The 27500-nt window shown below is 38.5% G+C and overlaps 2 protein-coding genes across 2 annotated transcripts; both read left to right on the top strand.

Annotated features, from left to right (window-relative positions):
• Positions 1 to 1103: 1103 nt before the first annotated feature.
• LOC123502622 lies at positions 1104 to 4666 on the top strand. Its single transcript, XM_045251786.1, has 5 exons — positions 1104 to 1256; positions 2379 to 2444; positions 3357 to 3455; positions 4164 to 4228; positions 4581 to 4666. Exons 1-5 carry the CDS (start codon positions 1150 to 1152, stop codon positions 4664 to 4666), a joined length of 423 nt encoding a protein of 140 aa, XP_045107721.1. The 5' UTR covers positions 1104 to 1149.
• A 1436-nt stretch (positions 4667 to 6102) lies between these two features.
• LOC123502548 (DNA ligase 1-like) lies at positions 6103 to 25781 on the top strand. Its single transcript, XM_045251681.1, has 14 exons — positions 6103 to 6458; positions 6674 to 6846; positions 7377 to 7600; positions 8775 to 8903; positions 9639 to 9778; positions 10987 to 11188; positions 12619 to 12825; positions 13677 to 13893; positions 16866 to 16972; positions 17935 to 18063; positions 19219 to 19307; positions 20244 to 20352; positions 21300 to 21392; positions 23540 to 25781. Exons 1-14 carry the CDS (start codon positions 6232 to 6234, stop codon positions 23618 to 23620), a joined length of 2127 nt encoding a protein of 708 aa, XP_045107616.1. The 5' UTR covers positions 6103 to 6231; the 3' UTR covers positions 23621 to 25781.
• Positions 25782 to 27500: the final 1719 nt, after the last annotated feature.

Genomic DNA, 27500 nt, shown 5'->3' with positions numbered 1-27500 from the left:
TGACAAACACATACACACACACACACACACACGTTGCTAACGCCACATCGCTCCTATGATAAAAGATGAACTATAAACACACCAAGCCATTCTCAGTGCGTATCAGGATGTCGTTGAAACGTTTTATGATAACGCATAATGTCACGTGAGAATTGTGAACCTACAACGAGAATCTTACGTCTGGTAGGGGCGGGATCTCTGGCAGCAGGGTGGCTGTCCAGCTTTTTGTATTATGACCGCATGGGAAGGCGAGGGCGGTGGGCGGCGGGCGGAGTATTTTCACAACTTTCACTTGGCACTGTTTTCGTATGTGATGTCACGTTGCTGTGTCATGCCTGAAGCTATCTCGCTATTTGCCTCTATATTTGATTAGGCGACTTTGTTTTATAAAACGATGAAGCGTTCTGTAATAACCACATGAAACTTCATTAATATAATAAAATACATACAAAAATAAGTAAACAGATAAATTGCAATTATTTTTTTCCTATAAAATTATGAATGATTAAATTATGACACAACTATCCCTCTTCTTCAATGACACTTAACAACCCTTTTCTCTGCACTGAGCATCACCGGTCTGTCCCTTAACTTAAACCTAAATAGGATATTGAATTCACATCTCTTGTCTCAAACTAAACAGCTTCTATGACATGAGTCATCGCCGGTTTATATCATCCCTTCCCCATCCTATCCCAGAAAGGCCTCATCCGCCCTTGTGTGGCATCTTCACATGTATGGTAGGGTTTGACTCATACTGTCCTTTTAGACAGGGTGGAATCAAAAGTTTCTTGTCTGATGAACTCATTTCCTCTAACTCGTGAATTACGTGCCTGGGCTGCTTCTATATTTCCACCTCCCTTGGCATGAGCGCGACATAGCTCTCTCTCTCTCTCTCTCTCTCTCTCTCTCTCATGATCTTGATAAGATAAGGGAAACAAATACATGGTATAAAAAAAATGCCTGCATGTACCTGCAAGGCGTGGGGTGAGTGTGTTGGAGTGGGGGCGGGAGCAGAGTAAAGAAAACGACATAATATAGAAAATAAAAGAGAGACACTGGAAAAACAAATAAAAAACCATAGGAAAATCACTAAAATCAAACGCACACACACAAAATCATACAGACCAAAGGAAACAAAAAAGAAAGATGACAATGGTTCCGTTGAAAAGACAGAATTCCATAACACACTCTTGGAGGACGGGAGGCTGTCAGTTTGCGCGGGAAACACTCATCATGGTGCAAAAATCTATCCTGTGAGTTAAAGTGAGGTGGTGAGGGTGGTGATCGGTTCCCAACTTACTGAACATTAGTATAAGAGAGTTGATTAAGTGAGTGTGTTGCTGTGGCTGTGTTTGTGTTTGCGTTGTCGTGGTAGTGGTGTTTTTGTTTGGGGTTCTCTCACCTGTTTGGATACCCCTTTTAATTTGAGCAGTATAGGCAGGTGCAGGAGATTTTAAAGGTATACAAGAGGAGTGCAGGTCTGGGTTATTATTTATAGTAAGACCACGTTCCCCCATCCCTACACTCCCCATTACCCTGTACAAGTTTGGGGGTATATGGGGAATCGTGTTTTGGATGGGGGACGAAAGATCAGCAAAATATGTGTGTTGAAATGTCTACGGAAATTTAACTTAGTATTTCTAATTCTAGCTTAATCTAGTCTAACCCACAATCTAACCTAACCTAACCCAACCTAACCTAACCTAACCTAACCTAACCTAACCCAACCCAACCCAACCCAACCCAACCCAACCCAACCCAACCCAACCCAACTCAACTCAACTCAACTCAACTCAACTCTTTCTAACTTAACCCAGCCCAAACTTAACCAGCATTGTCTTAATATAGAGGTTCCTCCAGCTGTCCTTGTTTCCTGGCTCCCTCTTCACAGGTCTTTCATTCAGCTGACGGAATGTGGGAATGAAAATATGATAACCTAACAACCCTAACTTCAACCTAACCTAACGTGATGTAGTTGAGGCGACATTCACCGCTGATGTGTCTTCCTCAGAACTCGTCTCACCAATAGCGTGGTTAGGTTAGTTGTGGTTATTATATTTTCAAAGCCACATCCCATTAGCTGAGTAAAAGAGCTGCGAAGGAGGGAGATGGGAAATGATGATAGCTGGAGGGACCTCTATATTAGAACAATGCCACTTAACTTAACCTAATCTAATGAAATGCCTTCAAAATTTCACCGTTGTGCCTTAGTGGTGAGGTGAAGTGTTGCTCAGGGCGATGGAGATGTGTGCAGGTTTGCAACTTCCTTAATAAAATTGTATCTGCCAGTACCTAAAGATTTGTGTGAAAGGAAAGAAAGATGAACATAAGGGAAAGAATAGAATCTTGATAATCACTTAATTTCTCCTCTGCAGGTCATTCTTCGCCGCCAAGCCAGCGCAGGGAGCTGAGGGGGGCGGCGAGGGTGGAGGAAGTAGAAGGTGAGTAGGGCTGGAGTTGTATTCTGAAGCATTAAGGGAAAAAAAGAATAAAACTGCATAGAATTATTTGCTTTATGTTTTTATTTTAACACATTTGTATTGAGTTTCTTAAAGGACAGCTATGGTAAAAAGTAGCGAGAGATACGACAAAACAAATTCAGATTCATACAAGTACAAGTAAATAAGATTAGGTAATAAATAACCCTCTCTCTCTCTCTCTCTCTCTCTCTCTCTCTCTCTCTCTCTCTCTCTCTCTCTCTCTCTCTCTCTCTCTCTCTCTCTCTCTCTCTCTCTCTCTCTCACCTGAATTATCTCGTACTGTGGCTACCTGTTGATTATTTCATCTTTTCAGTATAGGTTAACTTTTTAGTGGTGGTCGGGACAGTTTATGGTATGCCTCATGTATGTATTGATAACCTGTATGAAGGGCAACAAGCTCTGGTATCGGGTGGTGTATTGGTAAGACATATATATATATATATATATATATATATATATATATATATATATATATATATATATATATATATATATAACTTTTTTCTTAACTATTTTTCTTAACTACTAGCTTGATAGTAAGAAAATATATTATCCTTTTTCCTTTGATAGTGTGTTGAAGTCAATTTTTCTTAACCGTTACGCTGTTGGAAAGACAAAATTAAGTCAGTTTTTCTTTAATAGTGTGTTGGTGGTAAGACAAATATATGAAGTCCATTTTTTTAACCATTAATGTGTTGGAAAGACAAAATTAAGTGTTTTTTTCTTTAATAGTGTGTTGGTGGTATGAAAATACATGAAGTTTTTTTATTTATTAATTTTATTTTAACTTGGTGTGTTGGTGGTAAGACAAATACATTATAGACTCTTCTTAACTCTATACACACTGACATCTCTCCTCCCCACCACCACCAGCAGCAGGGCCGCCCCCGAGGAGTCCCCAGTGAAGCGCAGTGTGAAGCGGAGGAGCAGGATGATAGAGAGTGACAGTGAGGAGGAAGACAACCGGCCAGAGTGAGTGTCCTGCTAAGTCTCTCTCTCTCTCTCTCTCTCTCTCTCTCTCTCTCTCTCTCTCTCTCTCTCTCTCTCTCTCTCTCTCTCTCTCTCTCTCTCTCTCTCTCTCTTATTGTTTGTAGGTAGGAGGAGTTTGACGTCAATTTCAACTTTTTACTTTTTATTCTTTTATTTATTTTTGTTTTCTTTTTTTGCTTTAGAATTACAACATATGATTTGTATCTGAAAAAAAAAACTTGGTCAATGTGAATTTCAACCTTTTATTTGTTTATTTATTTATTTAATTACTTTTTTTTTTTTTTTTTTTTTTTTTGCTTTAGAATTGTGACTTATGATTTGTAACTGAGAAAAATCTTATTCAGTGCATCATCATCATATGGAGAAAAATATATAAAAAAATAATGTCATGATTATTTTTCTCTTTTAATTCCTCTTTCTTAGTCTTTTGTTACTCATGTTGTTTGTTTAATCCCTTTAGTACCATTACACATTTCCATATTCATTCTGCTTACTATTTAGTGATTTTATACAGCTTCAGAAACTTATAAGGGGGATTAAATTAGTGAAGACTGTCCATTAATCTTCTGACCCCCATAGACCCTTCCTAATGTCAATTAAATGGTCTAATTGTACACAAATCTCAAGGTAAAAATGTGTCCTATTATTGAAGGGGTTAAGTACATTAATCTATTTTCCATTACTTTGCAGTGATGGGGAGAGAAAGAACAAGAAATTAAAGGAACAAGAAGAAGAAAGCAAGAAAGTGGAGAATGGCAAACACACTAAGGGAGAAGAGGAAGAGGAAACAAAGGAGGAAGAAGAGGAGAAGGAGAACCACAAATCAAACAAAACCATAAACAAAACACCAAATACAAAGAAGGAGAAGAAGAATCAGAGCAAACCAAGAACACCGAAGAACACAAACAAAAACAAACCAGAAGAGGAGAAAAAAGAAACGAAGGAAGATGAAACAAAACAAGTGAATGGCAATGAAAAGGAGGCAAAAGGAGAACAGACTAAGGAGGAAGAGAAGGAGGAGGAGGAGGAGAGGAGGAGAAGAAGGAAGAGGAGGAGGAGGAGGAGGAGGTTGGGCCTTGTTCCTCTTCCTTTGTCACCCCCAAGAAGTCTCAGTGTTCCCCTCCTGGTCGCCCCCTGGGATTCACCCCCGAGACTGTCCCTCCTTTGAGAAAAACAGGCAAGATAATAATTGATAAATAATAGATAATAGAAAAGGAAGATAAAAGATGATAGAAGTGTGGTGTTCTGGTAATGGGAACTTGGTGATAAAGATAGAGAGAGAGAGAGAAAAAATGCACCATACTAGATTTAAAAGAGGAGGAAAGATTGGGAGAGAGAGAGAGAGAGAGAGAGAGAGAGAGAGGGGGGAGGCAGGGAGAATGCAATATGCCAGAGTAACAAAAGGAGGAGGAAAGGTAGAGGAACATAATTTAGAGAGAGAGAGAGAGAGAAGACAGTTTAGAGATAAAAAGGAAAAAACAAAAGATAGACAAACCAAGAGAGAAATTACAGGACAAACAGATAGACGGACAGCATAATTAACATCAAAACATTAACTTTCAGCGAGGAAAAAGAGGAAAAGTGAAAGTCCGGAGGGTAAACAAGACGACGACACCAAGAAACAAAGAAAACGGGAAGAAAATGGAAGTCCAGTGAGCAGCAAGAGGAAGGAGAAGATGGAGGAAGAGATGGAGGTGGTGAAGGAGGAGGAGGAGGAGGAGGAGGAGGAGGAAAAGAAGGAGGAAGAGGAGGAGGAGAAGGAAAAGATAACGAGTACAGCTGTAAGACCCAAACCTACAACTATTCACAGCTTTTTTAGTGAGTTGTTGTTGTTGTTGTTGTTGTTGTTGTTGTTGTTATTATTATCATCATTGTTTTGGTAGATTTTTTCTAATATTTTGATTTGAAGGATGTTATTAATTTTTTTCTTTCTCGTCCTCCTCCTCTTCCTTTGTCTTTTCCTCCTTTCTTCATCTCCTTTTCCTCTTATTTCTTCACTTTCTCCTCCCCTCTCTACTCTCTTCTCTTCTCTTCTCTTCTCGTTTCTCCTCTCCTCTCTTCTCCTCTCCTCTTTCTCTTCTCTCCTCTCTCTCTTCTCTTCTCTTCTCTTCTCTTCTCTTCTCTTCTCACCTCACTTCACCTCCTCTCCTCTCCTCTCCTCTCCTCTCCTCTTTTCTCTTCTCTCCTCTCCTCACCTCACTTCTCCTCTCCTCTCCTCTCCTCTCCTCTCCTCTCCTCTCCTCTCCTCTCCCTCCTCTCCTCCTCCTCCTCCTCCTCCTCCTCCTCCTCCTCCTCCTCCTCCTCCTCCTCCTCCTCCTCCTCCTCCTCTTCCAGCTTCCATGAAAACTACCACAGGCAAGAGTAAACCCAAGGAAGCCTCATCGGAGAGCAAGAAAGAGGAAGAGGAAGAGGAAGAAGAGGAGGAAGAACATTCATCTTCCCCACAGAAGAGAGACAGAGGAAGAGGAAGAGGAAAAGCATCATCACGTTCCTCCCCCAAAGAAAAGAAGAAGGAAGAGGAAGAAGAGGAAAAGGAAGAAAAGAAAATGAAGAAGAAATCGCCAAAGAGGAGTAAGAAGGAGAGTAAAACAGAAATGAAAATAAAAGAAGAGGAGGAAGAGAAAACTGTGAAGAAAAAGGGAGAAGAAAAGGAAATGATTAAAACTGAGAAGAAAACCCCGACTAAAGAAGAAAAGGAAGAAGAAGAAAAGAAGAGGAAGAAAAGACTGAGAAAGTAAAAACTGAGACAAAAACACCAATGAAAAAGGAAAAAGAGGAAAAAGAAGATGAGGAAAAGAGTGAAGGGGTGAAGAAGGAAGAGAAGGAGGAGGAAAAGAAGGAAGAGAAGAAGGCGGAGATTAAAAAGACATTTGTTAACCCGTTCTCTCAAAAGGCGCCAGGCAGCGGTGACCCTGGCGCTGACTATGACCCAAGGAAGGCAAAGTACCATCCAGTCAAGGACGCATTTTGGCAGAAGGGTCAGAAGTAAGTGGCACACACACTCTCTCTCTCTCTCTCTCTCTCTCTCTCTCTCTCTCTCTCTCTCTCTCTCTCTCTCTCTCTCTCTCTCTCTCTTCACTGCTATATTATTTTTTTACCCTTGGCCTTTACGCTTCATAAGAAACTATAGAAATTAAAATGGCTTACCACTTCTAATATAAAAACAGATAGGGTCCTTCACTACTACATCTTCCATGCAGGATGCCGTACCTGGCCCTAGCGAAAACCCTGGAGGCCATCGAGGAGACCAGTGGCCGCTTGAAGATAGTGGAGATCCTGGCCAACTTCCTTCGTTCTGTCATTGTGCTGTCCCCCGATGACTTCCTGTTTTGTGTCTACCTGTGTCTCAACAAGGTGGCGCCAGCTTTTGAAGGTGTGTGTGTTCTGGCTACTGCTTGTTTTTCCTTGTTTCCAGTTTTTTTTTCCTTCCATATCTCCATTGTAATCATTCCTAAAGCAACGCCAATTATCCCTTTAACCCCCACACTGTCTCCTAACCTTCCCCAATCCTTCCCCAGGGCTCTATCATTCTCTTCATCCTTCCAATCCTTATTACTATCCAAATCTCCATTCCAATCCTTCTTAATCCAACACTAATCATTCCTATAACTGCCACATTGTGCCCTAACCCTACCCAATCCTTCCCCAGTGTTCTATCTTTCTCTATATCCTTTCAATCCTTCTTAACCTCAACCAAATCATCAAAATCCCATTCTAATCTTTCCTAACTCAACACCAATCATTCTTGCAATCCTAAATTGTTTCCTAATCCTTCTCCAGTGCTCTATCTTTCTCTAAATCCTTCCAATCCTTTTTAACCTCAACCAAAACATCCAATCCCCCAATACCAATCAATCCTACAACCCCAGTACTGTATCCTAACCCTCTCTAATCCTTCCCCAGGTCTGGAGCTAAGGATTGGGGATACTATTCTCATCCGCGCCATTGCTCAAGCCTCGGGTCGCAGTCCGGAGAAGATCAAGGCAGATGCAGAGAGGCTGGGTGACCTGGGCATTGTGGCAGAGCAGTCCCGTACCAACCAAAGGGTCATGTTTCAGCCGGCCAAGCTCACAGTGGCTGGAGTGTTCAAGAAGCTGAAGGAGATTGCTCTTATGACTGGCCATGCTGTGAGTGGTGGTGGTGGTTGTTTTGTCAATTTTGTGTGTGTTTTGGGTGGTTTTCTTCCTGAAGGAGATTACACTTACTGCTATTTTCACGCTAACTGCTCTATTGATCTTGCTAACTGCATGCCTTCCCTCCTCCTGTGGCCTCACTGCACAAGGCTTTCTTCTTCCTCTCACCCCTATTCTGTCCAACCTTCTAATACAAGAGTTAACCACTATTCTTAATCATTCATATGTTTCACTGGTAAACTCTGGAACTCTCTACCTGCTTCTGTATTTCCAATCTTTCTACGACTTAACTTCTTTTAAGAGAGGTGTCGAGACATTTGTCCCTGAATTTTGACAAATTTTTTTATTCTTTTGAGTCTTTTATGGAGACTACAATTCAAGTAGGCCTTTTTTATCTAATATTAATTTTTCCCCTTGGTAGTTCTCCTCTTACATAAAAGAAAAAAAATGACGGGCCATGCTGTGAGTGGTGGTGGTGGTGGTGGTGATGGTGTTTTGAAATTTTGATCTCATTTGTGTGTTTTGGGTGGATTTCTTGTGTTTATTTATTTATTTATTTATTTTTTTGTGTGTGTTTTAAGTTAGTGACTGGCCTTGCTGTGTTTTACCGCCATCCAAGGCGGTGGTGAATGATGATGACGATGATCAGGAAAATGAGACTCTCATGTCGACACAATCTGTATACAGGCAACCCCCGTTTAATGAAGGTTCACACAACAAAATTTTGCTACAAAGAAAGGTTTCATTTTATTACCATATGCTCGTTTGACAAACACCAAACTCGCTTTAACGAAGTTTTATCCAGGTAATTTTTTCCAAATTTGAAAGCCCCACCATATCACGCAAGCTGACAGGCTTTTGAATACACCTGGAGCTGCTGGTACTAAGGCCTGCCTCAGGAGAAATCCTGAGACACCTGTAGAATAAAGATCAAGATCAAGCCTCTCATGGACAACATGCGCACCACTCACTCCCCAGTCAAAACATAACAGCGTCAGCAGCAGCTCATCTTCCCTAGCTCAACTTTTTTTTTTTTTTTTATTTATTTATTTATTTTGATGATATTCTATTTCCTTTATTTACTCTAAGCACTTTATATCCTTTATTTCCTCCAAGCATTTTATTTCCCTTATTTCCTCTGAGCATTCTAATCCACCTCTCGTCACAGTCCCAGGCAAAGAAGATAGACCTAGTGAAGGGAATGTACGTGGCATGCCGTTTCTGTGAGGCCAAGTACCTGGTGCGCTCCCTCGGTGGAAAGCTGAGGATCGGATTGGCGGAGCAGTCTGTCCTGATGGTGAGAGAGTCCACTAGTTGGTTCACAGTGGAGGAAGTGGAAGAAGAGTGTGGTTTTGTTTAAGATGTGGTGTGGAGGTTGGACAGGGAAGGTTTAGGAAAGGTGATGTAGGAGTGATGGTGGGATTCATTTTCTTGTGATAGTGTTGTGAGATGGTGCTGTGTGATTGTGTGATGGTATCGTGTTTAGGAGTGAAAGAGTGAAACAAGATTAAATTTCCTGTGAGGTGATGGTGTGATGGTGCTGTGTCCAGGAGTGTAAGATTGAAACAGGAGTAATTTTCTTGTGAAGGTCCTGTGTGATGGTGCTGTGTCTAGGAGTGAGGAGTGGAACAAGGGAGTAATTTTCTTGAGGTGAGTGGTGTGTGGAAAGTAGAGGAGTATGATGATAGAAGCTGGTGGATTTGACGTTAGAAGTATTTGTGTGAAGAAGAAGGTGTGATATGGAAGGTGATAAAGATAGAAGAAACAGAACAGAATAGGAAGAGATAAATAGAAGGGAATAGGAAGAGATATTTGTATGAAGTGATATGGAAACTGATAACAAAATAGTGAATGTGGAAATGAAATAAAGTAAAGCATAAAGTAGACATCTCCATTAACCATTACTCAAATTTAGGGCAAGAATATAAAGTAAAGGATAAACTGCCTATCTCCATTAACCATTACTCAAATTTAGAACAAGAGTAGCCAGTGCCGGTGGAAATAAGCTCACCACTCTTCTCCCTCCCGCCAGGCTATTGCCCAGGCCTGCTACCTCACACCCCCCGGCCAGGAGTACCCGCCTGAGGTAGTGGATGCAGGAGCCGGCCGGAACCCTGACAAATTGAAGGCGGAAATTGATGAATATGCTCTCATCCTCAAGACTACTTACTGGTGTGTGTGTGTGTGTGTGTGTGTGTGTGTGTGTGTGTGTGTGTGTATACGGCATTTCAGTTGTTTCTCTTGCCTAAATCTTTGTCTATTCCTTCATGCTTGTTTTGTAATTTTTTTCTTCTTGTTTTTTTTATTTACTTTATTTATTGTATTTTATTTTTATTTGTTTATTCAGGTATTTATTCATTTATTTATTTATTTATTATCATCATTATTATTTTTATTGTTGTATTTTTTATTTATTTAGTTTTATGTGAGAGGACTGGCCAAAGGCAACAAAAATATAAAGAAAAAAATGCCCACTCAGTTGAATTAGTTTGCTAGGGTGACCTTATGTAACCTTTTTTCAGTAGCATTACTCATTTGGTTTTGAAATTTTTAGTGAGTTCCGATAAATGTTAAGAAATTTGCTAGCGTGTTAGAAAAAAGAACTTGATTTTTCTGGCAAGTTCTGATAATCACCCCCACAAAATTATCAGTAGCGTTCTGACAAACCTCAAAAAACAAACCTTAAAACTTTCCATACAGTTCTGGACATAAAAAGTTAACCTCTCAAGATAAAACTTAACATTTTCCTCTGAGTTCTAATAAAAAAAAATGATAATAATAATAATAATAATTTCCAGTAAGCTTTTGCCTCATATAAAAATAAAGATCAAATTTTTTATCTTGTTCTAATAAATCTTGCAAATAAACCCTAAGATTTTCAAATACACTTCAAAACATTGCCACAAAATGCAAACTAAAGATCCACAAAAGTTATACCTCAAAATAATGCAAAGGATAATACAATGAACGCTTTAATAATGAACACAAACTTCCCTAATAGAAGCAACAAACTTAGAGACATCCCAACAAACTAAGAAAACCCACTTGTGTGTCTTGGTAGTAGTGGTGATTGTGGTGTTGTATTTAACCACTTCAGTACCATGACACATTTCATATATATTCTGGTTATTATTTGGTGATTTTATAAAGCTTCATAAACTCATGTGAAGGGATTAGAATAGAGAAGACTGTGACCATTAATCTCCTGACCTCCATAGACCCTTCCTAATGTAAATAAACTAGTCTAATCATGCACAAATCATAAGGTAAAAATGCATCCCAGTACAGAAGCAGTTAAATTTTCATCCCACAATGTCAAAAAAATATTAAAAAATTCCTTAATAGACACAACAAACTAATAGAATACTTAAAATTTACAGCGAGTTTCCTTCCTACGATGAGATTATACCAGTGCTGCTGAAGGAGGGGCTGAAGAAGCTGCCGGAACACTGCAAGCTGACCCCTGGCGTGCCCCTTAAGCCCATGTTAGCCCACCCCACCACTGGCGTCTCAGAGGTGCTCAAACGCTTCGATAATGCCAAGTTTACATGCGAATTTAAGTACGATGGGGAGCGAGCACAGGTGAGTTAGTTAAAGGTGGTGATGGTGAGTGTGAGTGTGATTGAGTGCGATTGAGTGCATTGTTTCTATTTCTTACTATTTTGTCATTATTTTATTTTATTTGTTTATTTAGTTATTTCTTTTGTTTGTTTATTTATTATTTTTTTGTGTGTGCGTGTGTTTGTTCATCTAGTTTTGTTTTGGCGGGGGTGGTGATTGTGGTGGTTTTTGAGTGTGGTTGTGAGTGAGGGAGGACATTTTTGTTTATCTCTTGCCATTTATTTGATTTGTTTTCTTCATCTGTCTCTCATCATTTATTTTCTTCATTAATTTCTGTGTCTTGGTGGTGGTAGTGGTGATTGTGGTGTAGTGCTTGAGTTTGATGGTGAGTGAGTACATTTTCTCTCTCTCTCTCTCTCTCTCTCTCTCTCTCTCTCTCTCTCTCTCTCTCTCTCTCTCTCTCTCTCTCTCTCTCTCATGTTTATCTATTCTGTCTTGGTGGTGGTGGTGAGTGCATTGTGTCTATCTCTCTATTTGTTTTTTCTTCATGTTTGTTTACTTCTGTGTTGGTGGTAGTAGTGGTGGTGGTGGTGGTGGTGGTGCTTTGAGTATTGTGAGTGAGTGAGTGTATTTTCTCTTATCTTTTGTTTTATTTTCTTCATGTTCATCTAGTTCTGTCTTAGTGGTGGTGGTGGTGATGGTGGTTGTGGTGTTGTGTTTAAGTTTGGTGGTGAGTGAGTGTATTTTCTATCATCTTGTTATTTTTTTCTTCTTTTTCATCCACTTCTGTCTTGGTGTTGGTTGTGGTGTTTGAAGTGTGGTGGTGTGAGTTTTCTTCACTCTCTCTTATTTTCTTCATGTTCATCTACTTCTGTGTCCTAATTCAGTGTACTTCCCTTCTTCCTGCTGTTCTCTTCCTTCTTGTTCATCTATTTCCACACTGTTTTATTTGCTACATTTATTTATTTATTTATTTTTTATTCACTGTACATCTTTATCTGCTTCCCACTACTGATTTCCACCTATTAAGTCTAGTTGTCGCAATTTTTTATGTTATCTACCTCCACTATTCATATCCACCTAATCCACCCTCTTCTATTCCGTAATTTTGTACATATCTACTTCCCATTATTTTCTACCTAATCCTTCCACTTTTCTCCATCTTTATTTACCTCCCACTGTTCATCTCCACTTAATCCACTCACTTCTCTCTCTTTGCCTTATTTTTCTGTGTTATCTACCTTCTACTTTATTCATCTCCACCTAATTAATTCACTTCTATTCCTTAACTTTCTACATCTTTACCTCTCATTATTCCTCCACTTAATCCTTCCACTCCTATATCTTTGTACACCTTTACCTCATTCACCACCTGATGCATAAACCTTTGTCTCCCAGTTCCCTCATCACCCCACCTCTTACTCCCATCCTTAATCCACCACCTCCCACAGATCCACATGAAGGAGGACGGAACCATCAACATCTACAGCCGCAACCAGGAAGATAACACCTCAAAGTACCCCGACATCATCTCCCGCTTCAAGAACTCTCTGGGCGAAGGTGTCAAGTCCTGCGTGGTGGACTCAGAGGCAGTGGCGTGGGACAGGAATAAGAACCGCATCCTCCCCTTCCAAATTCTCAGTACGCGGAAGAAGAAGGTCTGTAGTGATGGTGGTGGTGGTGTGGGTTTAAGGTATTCAGAAATGCTTTTCTCTCTTGCCACGACTATTTTCCAAGGCCACAGGGATGATTTGCAGGGTTTTCAAGAGTGCTTCTTCAGTTGTTAATGTATAACTTGTCACTCTGCCTCTAGAATTGTAAAAACACCTTAGAAAACACTTTGCTCTCTCACCACGGCAGTTTTTCCAAGGCCACTGGGATGACTAACAGGATTTTCAAGAGTGTGTCTCCAGTTAATAATGTAGAAATCTTGTCACTTTGCCTCTAGAACAGTAAAAACACTAGAAAATGCTTTGCTCTCTAACTACAGCTGTTTTCCAAGGCCACAGGGATGATTAGCAGAGTTTTCAAGAGTGTTTCTCCAACTGTTAATGTAGAATTCTTGTCACTTTGCCCCTAGAACCGTAAAAACATCCTTAAAAATTTGTGTAAATTTAAATAAAGCCTTTTGAAATAGTGAAGGTGAAGTGCAAAAGTGTTTGAGTTAAGTTGTGTGGTGGTTAGGTTTTGTAAGTGTTTGGTTTAGTGGGAGAAGGAGTGGTGGTGCTGGTGGTGGTGATGGTGGTAATATTTTGTTAGCTAAGTGTGTTAAATTTTTGCATTAAGAAGGGATGGTAAGTTTAGAATGATTGACATTATAGGGGAAGAGTTATTTAGTGTTTAATCTAAGCTAACCTAACCTTAACCTTACCTAACCTAACCTAACCTAACCTAACCTAACTTAACCTTACCTTACCTTACCTTACCTTACCTTACCTTACCTTATCTAACCTCACCCATACCAACCCAACCCAAACCAAGCCTAGCCTAACCTACCCTACCCCAACAGGACGCCAGAGAGAGCCAGATCACGGTGCAGGTGTGTGTGTTCCCCTTCGACTTGCTGTACCTCAATGGGGAGCCGCTGGTGCGCGAGCCGTTTGAGAAGAGACGGGCGTTGCTGCGGGAGAATTTCAATGAGGTGGAGGGCGAGTTTGTCTTTGCCACGAGCATGGACGCCACCAACACCGAGGACATTGAGGAGTTCCTGGAGGAGTCAATTAAGGGTAAGGGTGGTGATGGTGGTGGCTCGGTCATTATTTTCTTGGATTAGGATAGGAATAAGAGTTTTTTTTTTTTTTTTTTTTTTTTTTTTTTATTTAATTTTTTTTTTAATGGCTTGTTTATTTATTGATTTCAATGGATTTGATTTGTAGCTTCTTTATTTATTAATTTAGATGGATTTTAAGGGTATGAGTGGTGGTGGTGGTGGTGGTGGTAGTGGCTCACTCATTCTTTTTGCTGGATAGGTTAGTTTCAGGGGTTTTTCTTTGTATTTGTTGCTTTTTTATTTTATTTTATTTATTTATTATTTTTTTTCATTTATTTATTTTCTTTTCTTTTTTTTTTAAAGGTGAAGGTGGTGGTGGTGGTGGTGGTGTCAGTCATTATTTTGCTGGATTAGGTTAGGTTTAAGTTTTTGTTTGTTTTAGGCTTTGTTTTTATTTTTTTTTTTTTTGTGATTTAGAGGAGTTTGTAGGGTTTTAAGGGTAGAAGTGATGTTACTGAAACAAGAGTCTTTTAGAAATACAATTTACATGGTCACTGTTTTTCAAAGTCCACAGTTATGAGGAACTTTGTTAATAAGAGTGTTTTTGCTTTTGATAAGGTAGATGTCAAGTTAATGTCAATAGAACCGATAACCCCTTCAGTACCATGACGTGTTTCCTTATTCATTCTGCTCAAATTTTATGCAGCTTCAGAAACTCATGAGTGAAGACTAAATCTTCTGACCTCCATAAACCGTTCCTAATGTCAATAAAATAGTCTAATCGTACACAAATCTCAAGGTAAAAATGTGTCCCAGTATTGAAGGGGTTAAATGTCCCTTAAAAACATGAGTGACTAAAAAAATTTTTTTTTTTTCCATATAGATTACGTTGCCACAATTTTCAAAGTCCACAGATATGAGGACCTTGGTTCATATGAGTGGTTTTGCTATATATAAAGAAGAAATCATGTTAGTGTGTCAAGAACTATCAAAATACCGTTAAAAATCCGCGTAATTGAAACAAGAGTCTTTTAAGAATATAGGTTATGTGGCCACTATTTTTCATAGTCCACAGAGATGAGAAACCTTTTTTCATAAGTTTTAATGCTATTCATAAAGTAGATATCACATTAATCTGTGAATAGAACCATCAAACTGCCCTTAAAAACTTATATGACTGAAGCAAGAGTCTGAAAATATAAGTTATGTGGTCACTGTTTTTCAAAGTCCATAGAGATGAGAAACCTTTTTCATAAGAGTTTTTGTTATTGATAAAGTAGATATCATATTAATCTGTCAATAGAACATTCAAACTACCACTAAAAACCTGTGTAACTGAAACAAAAGTGTTTTGAAAATATATGTTATGTGGCCACTATTTTTCAAAGTCCACAGGATGACAAAATTTATCCATATGAATGTTTTTGCTATTGATAAAGTAGAAATCATGTTAATCTGTCAATGAGACTATGAAACTGCCATTAAAATACCGTGAATACTAAAACAAGAGTCTTTTAGAAATACAGCTTATGTGGCCAATATTTTTCAAACTCCACAGTTATCAGGAACTTAGTTTGTAAGAATGATTTTGCTTTTGATAAGGTAGGTATCAATGTAATCTGTCAAAAGAACCATCAAACCTCTTTACAAACCCGTGTGACTCAAACAAGAGTCTTTTTAAAATGTAGGTTATGTTGCCACAATTTTCAAAATCCACAGATATGAGGAGCTTGGTTCATATGAGTGTTTTTGCTATATATAAGGTAGAAATCATATTAATCTGTCAATAGAATTATCAAACTACCCTTGAAAACCTGTGTAACTGAAATAAGAGTCTTTTAAAAATATAGGTTATGTGGCCACTGTTTTTGAAAGTCCACAGAGGTAAGAAATCTTTTCCATAAGAATTTTTTTGCTATTGATAAAGTATATATCATATTAATCTGTGAATAGAACCATCAAACTACCTTTAAAAAATTATGTGACTGAAACAAGAGTCTTTGAAAATATATGTTATGTGGCCACTATTTTTCAAAGTCCACAGAGATGAGAAACCTTTTCTGTAAGAGGGTTTATGCTATTGATAAAGTAAATGTCATATTAATCTGTCATTGGAGCTGTCAAACTGGCCTTAAAAACCTGTGCAACTGAAACAAGAGTCTTTTGAAAATGTATATCATATGGCTACTATTTTTCAATGTCCACAGAGATGATAAAATTTATCCGTAAGAATGTTTTTGCTTTTGATAATGTAGATATCATGTTAACTTGTTAATAGAACCATGAAACCTCCCTTAAAAACCAGTGTGATTGAAACAAGAGTCTTTGAAATATAGGTATATGTTGCCACAATTTTCAAAGTCCACAGATATGAGGAGTTTGGTTCTATGAATTTTTTTTGCTATATGTAAAGTATAAATCATATCGGTCTCAATAGAACTTTCAGAATACCATTAAAATCTTGTGTAACTGAAATAAGAGTCTTTTTAAGAATATAGGTTATGTGGCCACTATTTTTCAAAGTCCACAGTGATGAAAAACGTTTTTCATAAGATTTGATAAGGTAGATATCACATTAATCTGTCAGTAGAACCATCAAACTGCCCTTAGAAACCTGTGTGATTGAATCAAGAGTCTTTTGAAAATATATGTTATGTGGCCTCTATTTTTCAAAGCCACAGTCATGATAGAATTTATCCATTGTAGTGTTTTTGCTATTGATAAGATGGAAATCAGGTTAATGTGCCAATAGAACCATCAAAGTATAGTATATATGACTGAGATATTTCTTGGGGTTATTTGAGTTATTTTAAAGATTAGAGGCAGTGATGGTGGTGGCTTGGTGACTCTTTGTGGAATCAATCATCATCAGTAGGAAAACAAAATCACCAAATTAGTTTATATATCTTTCAACAGTTCAGTGTCATCTTTGGCATGGAAAGAAGAGCTTTAAATGAATGTATGTGTAAATTTTTCTTCGTCCATCAGGTAACTGTGAGGGTTTGATGGTGAAGACGCTGGATGTCGATGCCACGTATGAGATTGCCAAGCGCTCCCACAACTGGCTCAAGCTGAAGAAGGATTACCTGGATGGGGTGAGTCCTGTTAATTTGATCGCAATCGTCGTCGTCACCAGAGGAAGACATCTCGTTGGGTAGCTGTTTGTTTACCTTCACTTCCCACCAACCAGCTGATACTTTCCAGTCCACTAACCCTCAGCTCTCTACTACCTCACCATTTCCACCACCAAACTCTTCCCTTCACCACCATCTCACTGTCTCTTCACCTAATCCTTACCTTCATCAAATTCTCCTCTTCACCACTATCTCACTGTCTCTTCACCTTACCATTCCTTACTTTCACCACCAAACTCTTCCATGCATCACCATCTCACTACCTCTTCACCACCTTACCTTTCCTTCACCACTACTTAACCCTTCCCTTCACCATCTCATCATCACCATCACAACCTCACTACCTTTTTTCATCTCCTTACCTTTCCTTCCCTTTATCACCACTTAACTCTTTCCTGCACTTCTATTTAACCCTTCTCTTCACCATCTCACCATTATCATCACTATCGCTCTCATCTCTTCACCATCTCACCATCACCATCACTATTACACTCTTCTCTTCACCTCGTAACCCTTCCCTTCACTACTACTTAACCCTTCTCTTCATCACCATCTCACCATCACCATCTCACTCTTCTCTTCTTCTTACTCTCCTTACAATCATCACCTAATTTTTCCTTTTACCACCTCATCACACTTCCTTTGTTCACCATCTCATTATCCCCATCACCATTTCACTCTTCTCTTCACTGCCTCACCCTTCACTCCATCACCTTCTAACTTCTTCACCATCACATCACCCTCTCTTGATTCACCTCTTCACCACCTCATCTCATCTTAACTTCACCACCTCCCCCTTCTCTTTACCTCTCAGCTCACCATCTTCACCCTCCATTAAACACTCAAGTAACTATGACTAGGTATCAATAATGCATGAGTGTAGTTGTGCCTCAGTTAGTTGTTAATTTTGTCTTCCATGGCAGGTGGGTGACACAATTGATGCAGTGGTGATAGGAGGATACCTGGGCAAAGGCAAGAGGGCTGGGCTGTATGGTGGCTTCCTGCTGGCTTGCTACGATGTGGAGAATGAAGAATACCAGTCCCTCTGTAAGGTAAGCCACTATTCTTATTGGTTGTGAGATGTGAGGTTGATCTAAATTTGCCAAGGATTCAAGACTGCTGGAGGAAGTTTGTGTGTTAAGTCTATCCATATTTGATGTTAGTTTTATGTGTTGTAGTCTTTGTAAGGTAAGCCACTTTACTTATTCTTATTAGTTATGAGATGAGAGAGGTTGATTAAATTTGTCAAGGATTCAAGACGACTGGAGGAAGTTTGTGTGTTAAGTCTATCCGTGTTTGATGTTAGTTTTCGATGTTCCAGTCTTTGTAGGGTGAACTGACAATGCTTATTCTTATTGGTTGTAAGATGAGAGAGAGAGGTTGATCTAAATTTGCCAGAGATCCAAGACTACTGGAATAAGTTTGTGTGTGTTAAGTCTATCCATATATGATGTTAGTTTTAGATGTTGCAGTCTTTGTAAGGTAAAATAACACTGCTTATTCATAGGGGTTGTGAGATGAGAGAGAGGTTATTCTAAATTTCCCAAGACTACTGGAAGAAGTTTTTGTGTTAAATCTGTCTATTTGATGTTAGTTTTAGATGTTCCAGTCTTTGTAAGGTGAACTACCACTGCTAGTAAGTGTTCATTGTGAGAGGACAAAGACTTACCATGTTTTGTCAAGGATCTAAAACTGAGTTCCAGAGAAGGTATAAGTTTGTGTAGTAAATTTTTGTTGTTGTGTTTCAAGTTAGTGTTAGGAGTTCCAGTTGCTATGTTAGGTTAAGAAAAGACTGAGTGTTTGTGTGTTGAATCTTTTTATTTCTCTTTGTGTCTTATGTTGGTTTGAGAAGTGCTAGTGTTTGCTAAAGATTGGAGACTGAGGGCTGAAAGAAGCTAAAGTTTGCGTGTTAGAATTTCTTTTTGTATCATGTTAATTGAAGAAGTATTGGTTGTGAGATGATGGAAGCTGATCATAATTTGATAAAGACTAGAAGGTAAAGTTAACTTATTAAATCTTTCTTTTCTTTCTGTATCTTATATTTGTCATCTTTGTGTATGTTAGTTTCAAAAGTATGGGTAATGAAATGACAGAAGCTGATAGAAATTTACCAAGGACTAGAAGCTAAAGTTTGTATATTAAATCTTTCTTTTTCTTTTCTGTATCTTATGTTTGTTTTTCTATGTGGTCATCTCTTTACTCCACAGATTGGGACAGGTTTCTCTGATGAGGACTTGGCAAAGCACACTGAGTTCTTTAAGCAACATATCATTGAGAACCCCAAATCCTACTACAGGTGTGTGTGCAGCAGTAGTGATGATGGTCACTTGTAGTAGTTGTAGTAGTAGCAGGGTGTTTTGGTAAGGGAGATTGGTTAGGGAGAAAAAAAAGAGGTAAATTGGAAAATATAACTCATTAAAATACTCTTTGTTAAAAAAGGAAGTAAAAGTAGGAATGTCAAGAGAGAGGCCTAACCTAACCTAACCCAACCTAACCTCACCCAACCCTTTTTGTTCACTGCCATACCCTCTCCTTCATTCACCATCACCTAACCTTTCCTTTCACTAACACCACACCCTTCCCTTCACCACCACCTCACCATCACCATCTACATCTACATCTACATCTACATCTCACTCTTATCACCTCCTTGCCCTCCTTTCCATCCCCACCTAACTTTTTCATTCACCACAACGTCACCCTTCCTCTCTTCACCTCTTCACCATCTCCTCCCTCACTCACCACCTAACTTGTTCTTTCACCACATCCCCCTTCACTTTACCTCCACCTCACCATCCTCACCTCATCTAACCTACCCTTCCCTAACCTATCCTACCAAACCTAACTTATTGAGTTTTTCTGGAGATATGACAATGCAATAACATCCAATAACTTAACCTAGCCTAACCTAACTTACCCTAATCAGACCAGAGCAAAGCAAAGCAAACCAAACCAAACGTAACCTAACTCAGCTCAACTTAACCTAACGAGTCTTTCTCTAGGTAGGACAATGCAGTAGCGCCCAATAACTTAAACCTAACCAAATCAAACCTAACCTAACCCAACCCAACCCAACCCAACCTAACCTAACCTAAGCTAACCTAACAAGTCTTTCTTTAGGTACAGTAATGCAATGGTGCCCAATAACTTAACCTAACTTAATCAAACTAGAGCAAACTAAATCTAACCAAACCAGTCCTAACCTAATTTAACCTAACGAGTCTTTCCGTAGGTATGACAATGCAGTGGCGCCTGATCACTGGTTTGACGCAGTGCAGGTGTGGGAGGTGAAATGTGCTGACCTCTCCATTTCTCCCGTGCACAAAGCTGGCCAGGGCATTGTAAGTCCTTTGGTGTTCCTGTGTTTTATTTTATTTTTATTTTTATTCTTTTATTTGTTTATTTGTTTATTTTATTTTTTTATTTATTTATTTTTTTTAATCTTATGGGCTTTTCATTAGAATTTTTGGGCTAAAAGAGGTATTAAGGTTTTTTTCTCTTGAATTATTGTGTTTTTCTGTATTTATTGTACCTGTTAATTTTGTGGGTGTTTTTTACTTTTTTCCTACAGTTTTCTGTTTTTTTTTTTTTGTTTATCCGATCTATTAATTCTGTATTTTTGTCAGTTCTCTTTTTTTTATTATTTATTTTATTTATTTATTTATTTTTATTTATTTATTTTTTTTTTTTCATTTCTTTGTGGGGTGTTTGTTACTTTATGTTTCAGTTTTCTGTGTTTTTCTTTATCAGATCTGTTAATTCTGTGGCTGTTTGTCACTTTATGCTTTAGTTCTATGTTCCATCACTCTGGAATAGTTGTGCTCTTGTTAATCTGTATCAGTTCTGTGGTATGTGCTCTTTTCCTGTGTTTTGTTACATTTTTTTGAGTTTGGGTAGAATTTCAGATGTGTTTTCATGGTATTCAAGAGTCTTTTCAAAGATTTCATGTGTTTTCATGGTATTCAAGAGTCTTTTCAAAGGTTTCAAAAGTATTTAAGTGTTTTCTTGGTTTTTAAGACTTTTCAAAGGTTTTTCAAGTATTTTTATGGTTTTTAAGTCTTTTCAAAGGTTTCCAGTGTTTTCATGATTTTTAAGTCTTTTTAAAGGTTTCCAGTGTTTTCATGGTTTTTAAGAGTCTTTTGAAAGGTTGCAAGTGATTTAATCAATTTTAGGAGTTTTTTTCAAAGGTTTCAAATTTTTTTTTAGGATTTTCAAATATTTTCATGGGTTTTTATATTCTTGTGTGTTTGTATTTACCACCACTCACCGTCTGCCTTGTCTCCTTCAGGTGGACCCAGAGAAGGGCATCTCCCTCAGGTTCCCACGGTTCCTCCACATCAGGGACGACAAGAACCCTGAGGATGCCACGTCTGCCAACCAGGTGAGTGGTGGTGGTGGTGGTGGTCATTGTCTTGTTTCCCTCACCATTCCATCTTACTCTACTTTCTTCTGCTACTCCTTCAGTGGTTCAGCTTTCTCTAACACCCTTGGTTTCTGTGCTCTGGTGGTGATGGTGGCAGTGGTGGTGGTGGTGGTGGTCATTGTCTTGTTTCCCTCATCCTTCCATCATACTCTGCTTCCTTCTGCTACTCCTTCAGTGGTTTAACTTTCTACAACACCCTTCATTTTTTGTGGTGGTGGTGGTGCCTTACTTGTGTCACCCTTCACTCTTACTCTTCTTTTTTGTGGTGTCTTTGGCAGATCACCCTTCTCTAACACCCTTGATTTTGGGGTTTTGGTGGTGGTGGTGGTGGTGGTGGTGGTGGTGGTGGTGTTGCCTTCCTTGTGTCACTCCTCTTACTCTCCCTTGTGCTGTCTTCATTGCTTGTGTCACCCTTCACTCTTATTCTTCCTCGTGGTGTGTTTTCAGTGCCTCAACTTTTTCTTCTCTTAACATTCTTACATTTGTGTGCTTTGGTGGTGGTGGTGGTGATGGTGGTGGTGGTTCCTTGCTTGTGTCACCCTTTCCTCTTACTCCTCCTTGTGGTGTCTTCAGTATCTCAACCATCTCTTTTCCAACACCCTTCATTACGTGTGCTTTTCTTAGTCATGCCTATAACTTGATTTCTGTTTGGTGGTGATGGTGATGGTGGTGGTGCCTTGCTTGTATCACCCTTCACTCTTATTCTTCCTTTTGTGGTGTCTTCACTGCCTCAACCTTCTTTTCTCCAACATCCATAATTTTTTTGTGCCTTCCTCATTCATGCCCATAACTTGATTTCTGTGGTTTGGTGGTGAAGGTGATGGTGGTGGTGCCTTGTTTGTATCACCCTTCACTCTTGTTCTTCCTTTTGTGGTGTCTTCAGTGCCTCAACTTTCTCTCCTCCAACACCCTTCATTTTGTGTTGCTTTCCTCAGTCATGCCTATAACAAGCACTCCCCATGTATGTCTAGTGTGTTCTTGCAGCTTTCCTTACTTTATATACTTATGTTGGTATGTCTTCCTCTACATCAGGGAACATTCTCTTATATTTTGCTGGTGTCTGGCATGTGTTTCTCCAATTATCTACCATTCTGAGACATTTTTCATTGTTCCTCAGCCACTTTCAAACTTTATATAGGCTGAAAATTACAAAATCTGTTTTTTTTTTTTTTTTTTTTTTTTTTTTTTTTTTATTCCCTTCCTTTTTGTGTGTGTTTATGAAGAGTTCATCCATTGTGGGTAGTGGTGGGAATTAGTGCATTTTGCTGTGTGTCTTGCATTTTTTATTGTGCTTCAGTGTTTCTCTTGTTGTTTCTCAGAGCTAAGGTATTCGACTTCCATTCCTCTAACATACACACACATTCTCTCTCTCTCTCTTGCTCTCGCTCTTGCTCTTGCTCTCTCTCTCTCTCTCTCTCTCTCTCTCTCTCTCTCTCTCTCTCTCTCTCTCTCTCTCTCTCTCTCTCTCTCTCTCTCTCTCTCTCTCTCTCTCTCTCTCTCTCTCTCTCTCTCTCTCTCTGTGCTGCCAACACTTTGAATGTTTTGGTGACTTGTTCTGTACTGCTGCTTGGTGCTTGATGTTTGGTGTTTGGTGCTTGGTGTGTTGTAAGCTTCCTTCCATCGTGAGCTTGTGTTCCGATCTTGATTCTTTTTCTCAGTGACTGCCAAGGGAGGGAAAGAATGTTTGTTGTTTGTTTAAGGAAGAAAAAAAAAAGTCCGTTTTTTTTTTTTTCATAAGTTTAAAGAGTTTTCTGTTCATGAATGGAAAGTAAGGAAAATGTGTTTGTTTCTTTAAGGATACGGAAAGAAATTTTTTGTTTTTTGTTAAAGTAAGGAAAGAAAAGTTTTGACTGTTTTATGTAAAGGAAGACAGGAAAAGTATGTTTGCTTTTTGCTTAAGGAAAGAAAGGAAAATATTTTTTTCCATCACTCAATATCATCATCTCTATTCCTTCTCCAAGTATTTTCTCTATTATTCACTCACTCACTCACTCACTCACTCACTCACTCACTCACTCACTCACTCACTCACTCACTCAACCACTCACTCACCCACTCACCCACCCAGTCACCCACTTACCCATCACTGGTCCTCGCCTTCACAGATTGCTGAGCTGTACAGGAATCAGGAACAGATCAAGACAAGCAAGACCAAGAGTGCTGGTGATGATGATGACTTCTACTAGTGCTGATGATGATGACTTCTAGTACTGGTGATGATGATGACTTGTACTAGTGCCTGACTCACCACCTCTCGAGTCACCGTCCAGACTTGTGTGGTGGTGTGCGAGTTGCTGTGGGATTCATGCCTCTCCTTTCTCATTTAAGTCACCAGTTAGGAGTTGTTTTGGTGTTCTGAGTCGCCATTTGGACTTCTGTCACTCGTTCTCCATTGTGTTAGTTGTCTTTGATACTTGCGGTGGTCTGTTTGTCGCCGAAAAGACTTGTATCTTCTATTTTTGGTCACAACTTACCTCTGGTGCTTAAATCTGGATACAAGTCACCAAAAAGACTTATTTCTCTTATTTTCCATCATGTAAATCACCAGTGGAATTTATAAGTTGGCATGCAAGTTGCCAAAAAAACTTGTATCTTCTATTTTTGGTTGCATCTTGTCTCTGGAACTTAAACTGGCACACAGGTCACCAAAAAAGACTCATTTCTCTCATTCTCCATCATGTGAATCACCAATGGAATTTTTAAGTTGGCATGCAAATCACCATCCCATTCCTTATCACCAAAGTCACCGTTGGAACTTTAATTGTCACCATGAGCACTGGCTTCTTTCATTCCCATTATGTGAGTCACCACTGAGACTTGAATTGGCATAGAAGTCACCAAATGGACTCATAACTCATTCCCCCTTCACTTGAGTCACCTCTCTGGTATTTGCTTTTACTGAACAAACTTAATATCAAAGCTTTTTAAAGAATCCAAACTTATTCAAAATGTTTCACTGCTTGTACAAAGGGAATCCAACCCCATTTAAAGATATCAATGCATATTTTAATGATATTATGGTATTTGTAAAAGGTAGTTAGTAGGTTTTATAAAGTATCAGTGGCTATATAAACAGTATCCAGGCTTGTTTAAAAGGTATTGATGCCCATGCAATAAATACACAGATGTTTTGTAGAGTATCCAGATTTTTTTAATGGTATTTGTACACACTTAAAGTATTTCCAGATCTTTTTAAAGTTAATTGTACTTATCTAAAGGATTTCTATGCCTTTAAAGGATGTTCAAGTCCTTTTAAGGTTCATTGTATCCTTGTAACAGCTTTATGTGCCTATCAAGGGTGTTCAGGATTATTTCAAAGATAATGAAGGCAATTTATAGTTTTTTATAAGGTATTTAGGCAGTATAAAAGATTCCTACCTGTTTAAAGGGTGTTCAGCCTTATATGAAAGGTATCCAGTCCTTTTTTATAGTTTTGTATAGGGTATTCAGGTGGTTTAAAGAATAACAGCAGCTATGTAAAGGCTGTTCAAACCTTCATAAAGGGTGTTTGGGCATAAATAAAAGATATGCAGGTTTTTTTTATAGCTTTATATAGGATATTAGCAGTTTCCAGGATAACAATACCTATTTAAAGAAATTCTAAGCCTCTAGGTATTTTGGCCTATATGAAAGACACCCAGTTGTTTTTGTAGGGTTCAGGCTTATATAAAAGGTATCCAATCCTTTAATAGTTGTGTATAAGGCATTGAGGGAGTTTAAAGAGTAACAATGCTCATTTAAGAATGTTCCGAGCCTCAGTAGGTATCAAGACGCCCAGTTATTTTTTTAGGTTATCCAGATTTGTTTCATTCAATAATTTTTTTTAATGTAAGAAGGAAAAAACTGGCCAAGGGGAACAGTAAGAAGTAAGAAAAGGCCCACTTAGATGCCAGTTCCCGTGCAGGTTCGTGAGAGTGCAGTAGAATCAGCTGTGGCATAATTTCTCATTTTTTTTTTTTTATGTAAGAGGGGAAAACTGGCCAAAGGGAACAAAGAGTTAAAAAAAAAAAAGCCCACTGATGCCAGTCCCCTTGCAGGTCCAAGACATCTAGCCATAAGAAAGAACAGGGATAGATATAAATGTCTTGGAAATCTCCCTCTATATGTGTGGCCATCCAGAGAGGAAGTGACTAAATGGCATAGAAAGAGAAAAAGAAAGGGCCCACTTAGATGCCATTTCCCATGCAGATCTGAGAGAGGTAGCCAAAAAAGAACAGAGATAAATGTAAATCTTGAAATGTACCTCTGTATGTATGGCTGACCAGAGAGGGAGTGACTGTATAGTGTATGTACGTGTGTCTGTGGTTGTTATATATAGTAATTAAACGTTATTTTTACCATAATGTATTAGTGGTGCCTCATTCACTCCCTTGGTTATGTGAAGTGTGTGGTGGTGGTGGTGGTGGTGGTTATTGTTGTGGATTTAACCTCTTCAGTACCATGACGCATTTTCATATTCATTCTGGTTAATACTTTTGCAATTTTATACAGCTTCAGAAACTTATGTGGGGATTAGAATAGTGAAGACTCCAGCCATTAACCCTTTCAGTACCATGCCACATCTCCATATTCATTCTGGTAACTATTTGGTGATTTTATACAGCTTCAGAAACTCGTGATTAATTAGAATAGAGAAAACTTTGGCCATTAATCTTCTGACCTCTAAAGACCCTTCCTAATGTCAATAGCATGATCTAATCGCACCAAAGACTCACGGTAAAAATGCGTCCCAGTAATGAAGGGGTTAATCTTCTGACCTCCATAGACACTTCCTAATGTCAATAAAATTGCCAAATCACATCCAAAAATCAAGATAAAAAATGAAATAGAAAAATAAAATTGTCAAATCACACTCAAAAATCAAGGTAAAAAATTAAATAAAAACAAGATGAAAAATGAAATAAATAATAAAATTGTCAAATCACACCCAAAAAATCAAGATAAAAATGTGTTGCAGTACTGAAAGGGTTAAAGTTTAGTTCTTATGGGTTGTTTTTGTTTTGTCTTGTTCTTTTTCTTGGTTTTTCTTTTTTTTCTTTTCTTTTTCTTTTATCTAACTCCTTTTCCTTCCTTCTATTCTTTATTTGCTTCTTGGTCTTCCTCTTCTGCTTCCTTTTTTCAATCTTCCTTTTCCTTCTTTTTCTCTTATTTTCTTCTTTTCTTCCTTTTTTTCTTTTCTTCCTCCTCCTCCTCCTCCTCCTCCTCCTTTTCTTCTTTTTCTTCTTCCTCTTCTTCTTTCTTCTTCTTCCTGACCCAAATTAGAGTAATTATCCAATATAGTTGAAACATGGATCGCCTCCCTCCTTTGCTTCCTTCCTTCCTTCCTTCCTTCCTTCATTTCTTTCTTTTATTTTACCTTCCTTGATTTATCTTTCATTATCTTTTATTCTTTTTTCCTTCATTCCTTCATTAATTAATTTTTTAATCTTTTTTCCTTCACTTCTCCCTTCTTTTTTGTTTACTTCATTTCTCTCCTTCCTTATTCCTTTTCTTCCTTCCTTCCTTCCTTCCTTCCTTCCTTTCTTTCTTCTTTTCTTTTTTCCTCTCTGTTACTCCAGTTCATCTTTTTCATTTTTTTTTTCTCATCTCTTATCTACTCTTTTCTTTCTTTCCTTTTCATTCGTCCATTATTTATCATTATTTATTTATTCATTTATTTATTCACTTATTTTGTTATTCACCTATTCTTTTATTTATTTCTCTCTTTTATTTCCTTTCTTTATTCCTTCTCAGCTTTCTCAATTTCACGAGCAAAAATTATACCAGCTGTTTTCTCCTCGTCTTCCTCTTCCTCCTCCTCCTCCTCTTCCTCCTCCTCCTCTTCAGCTGTGCATTATTTTCTATTTTTGTCTATGAATATTTTACGGAATTCTTGTTATTTATGGTTGTTGAGAGAGAGAGAGAGAGAGAGTTTCTTCAAAGTGAAATGCGAAGAGTGTTTTCCGTAGAGCCACCAACGCTCTCTCTCTCTCTCTCTCTCTCTCTCTCTCTCTCTCTCTCTCTCTCTCTCTCTCGTATTTTGCTCATCCTATCAGAGGTCAAGAGTTTTCCTTTATTTCCTTTCTC

Source organism: Portunus trituberculatus, chromosome 12 (genome assembly GCF_017591435.1).
Source record: "Portunus trituberculatus isolate SZX2019 chromosome 12, ASM1759143v1, whole genome shotgun sequence".
NCBI classification, from domain to species: Eukaryota; Metazoa; Arthropoda; class Malacostraca; order Decapoda; family Portunidae; genus Portunus; species Portunus trituberculatus.
The sequence above is the reverse complement of the archived record's forward strand: the minus strand, read 5'-3'. Positions and strand labels throughout refer to the sequence as shown.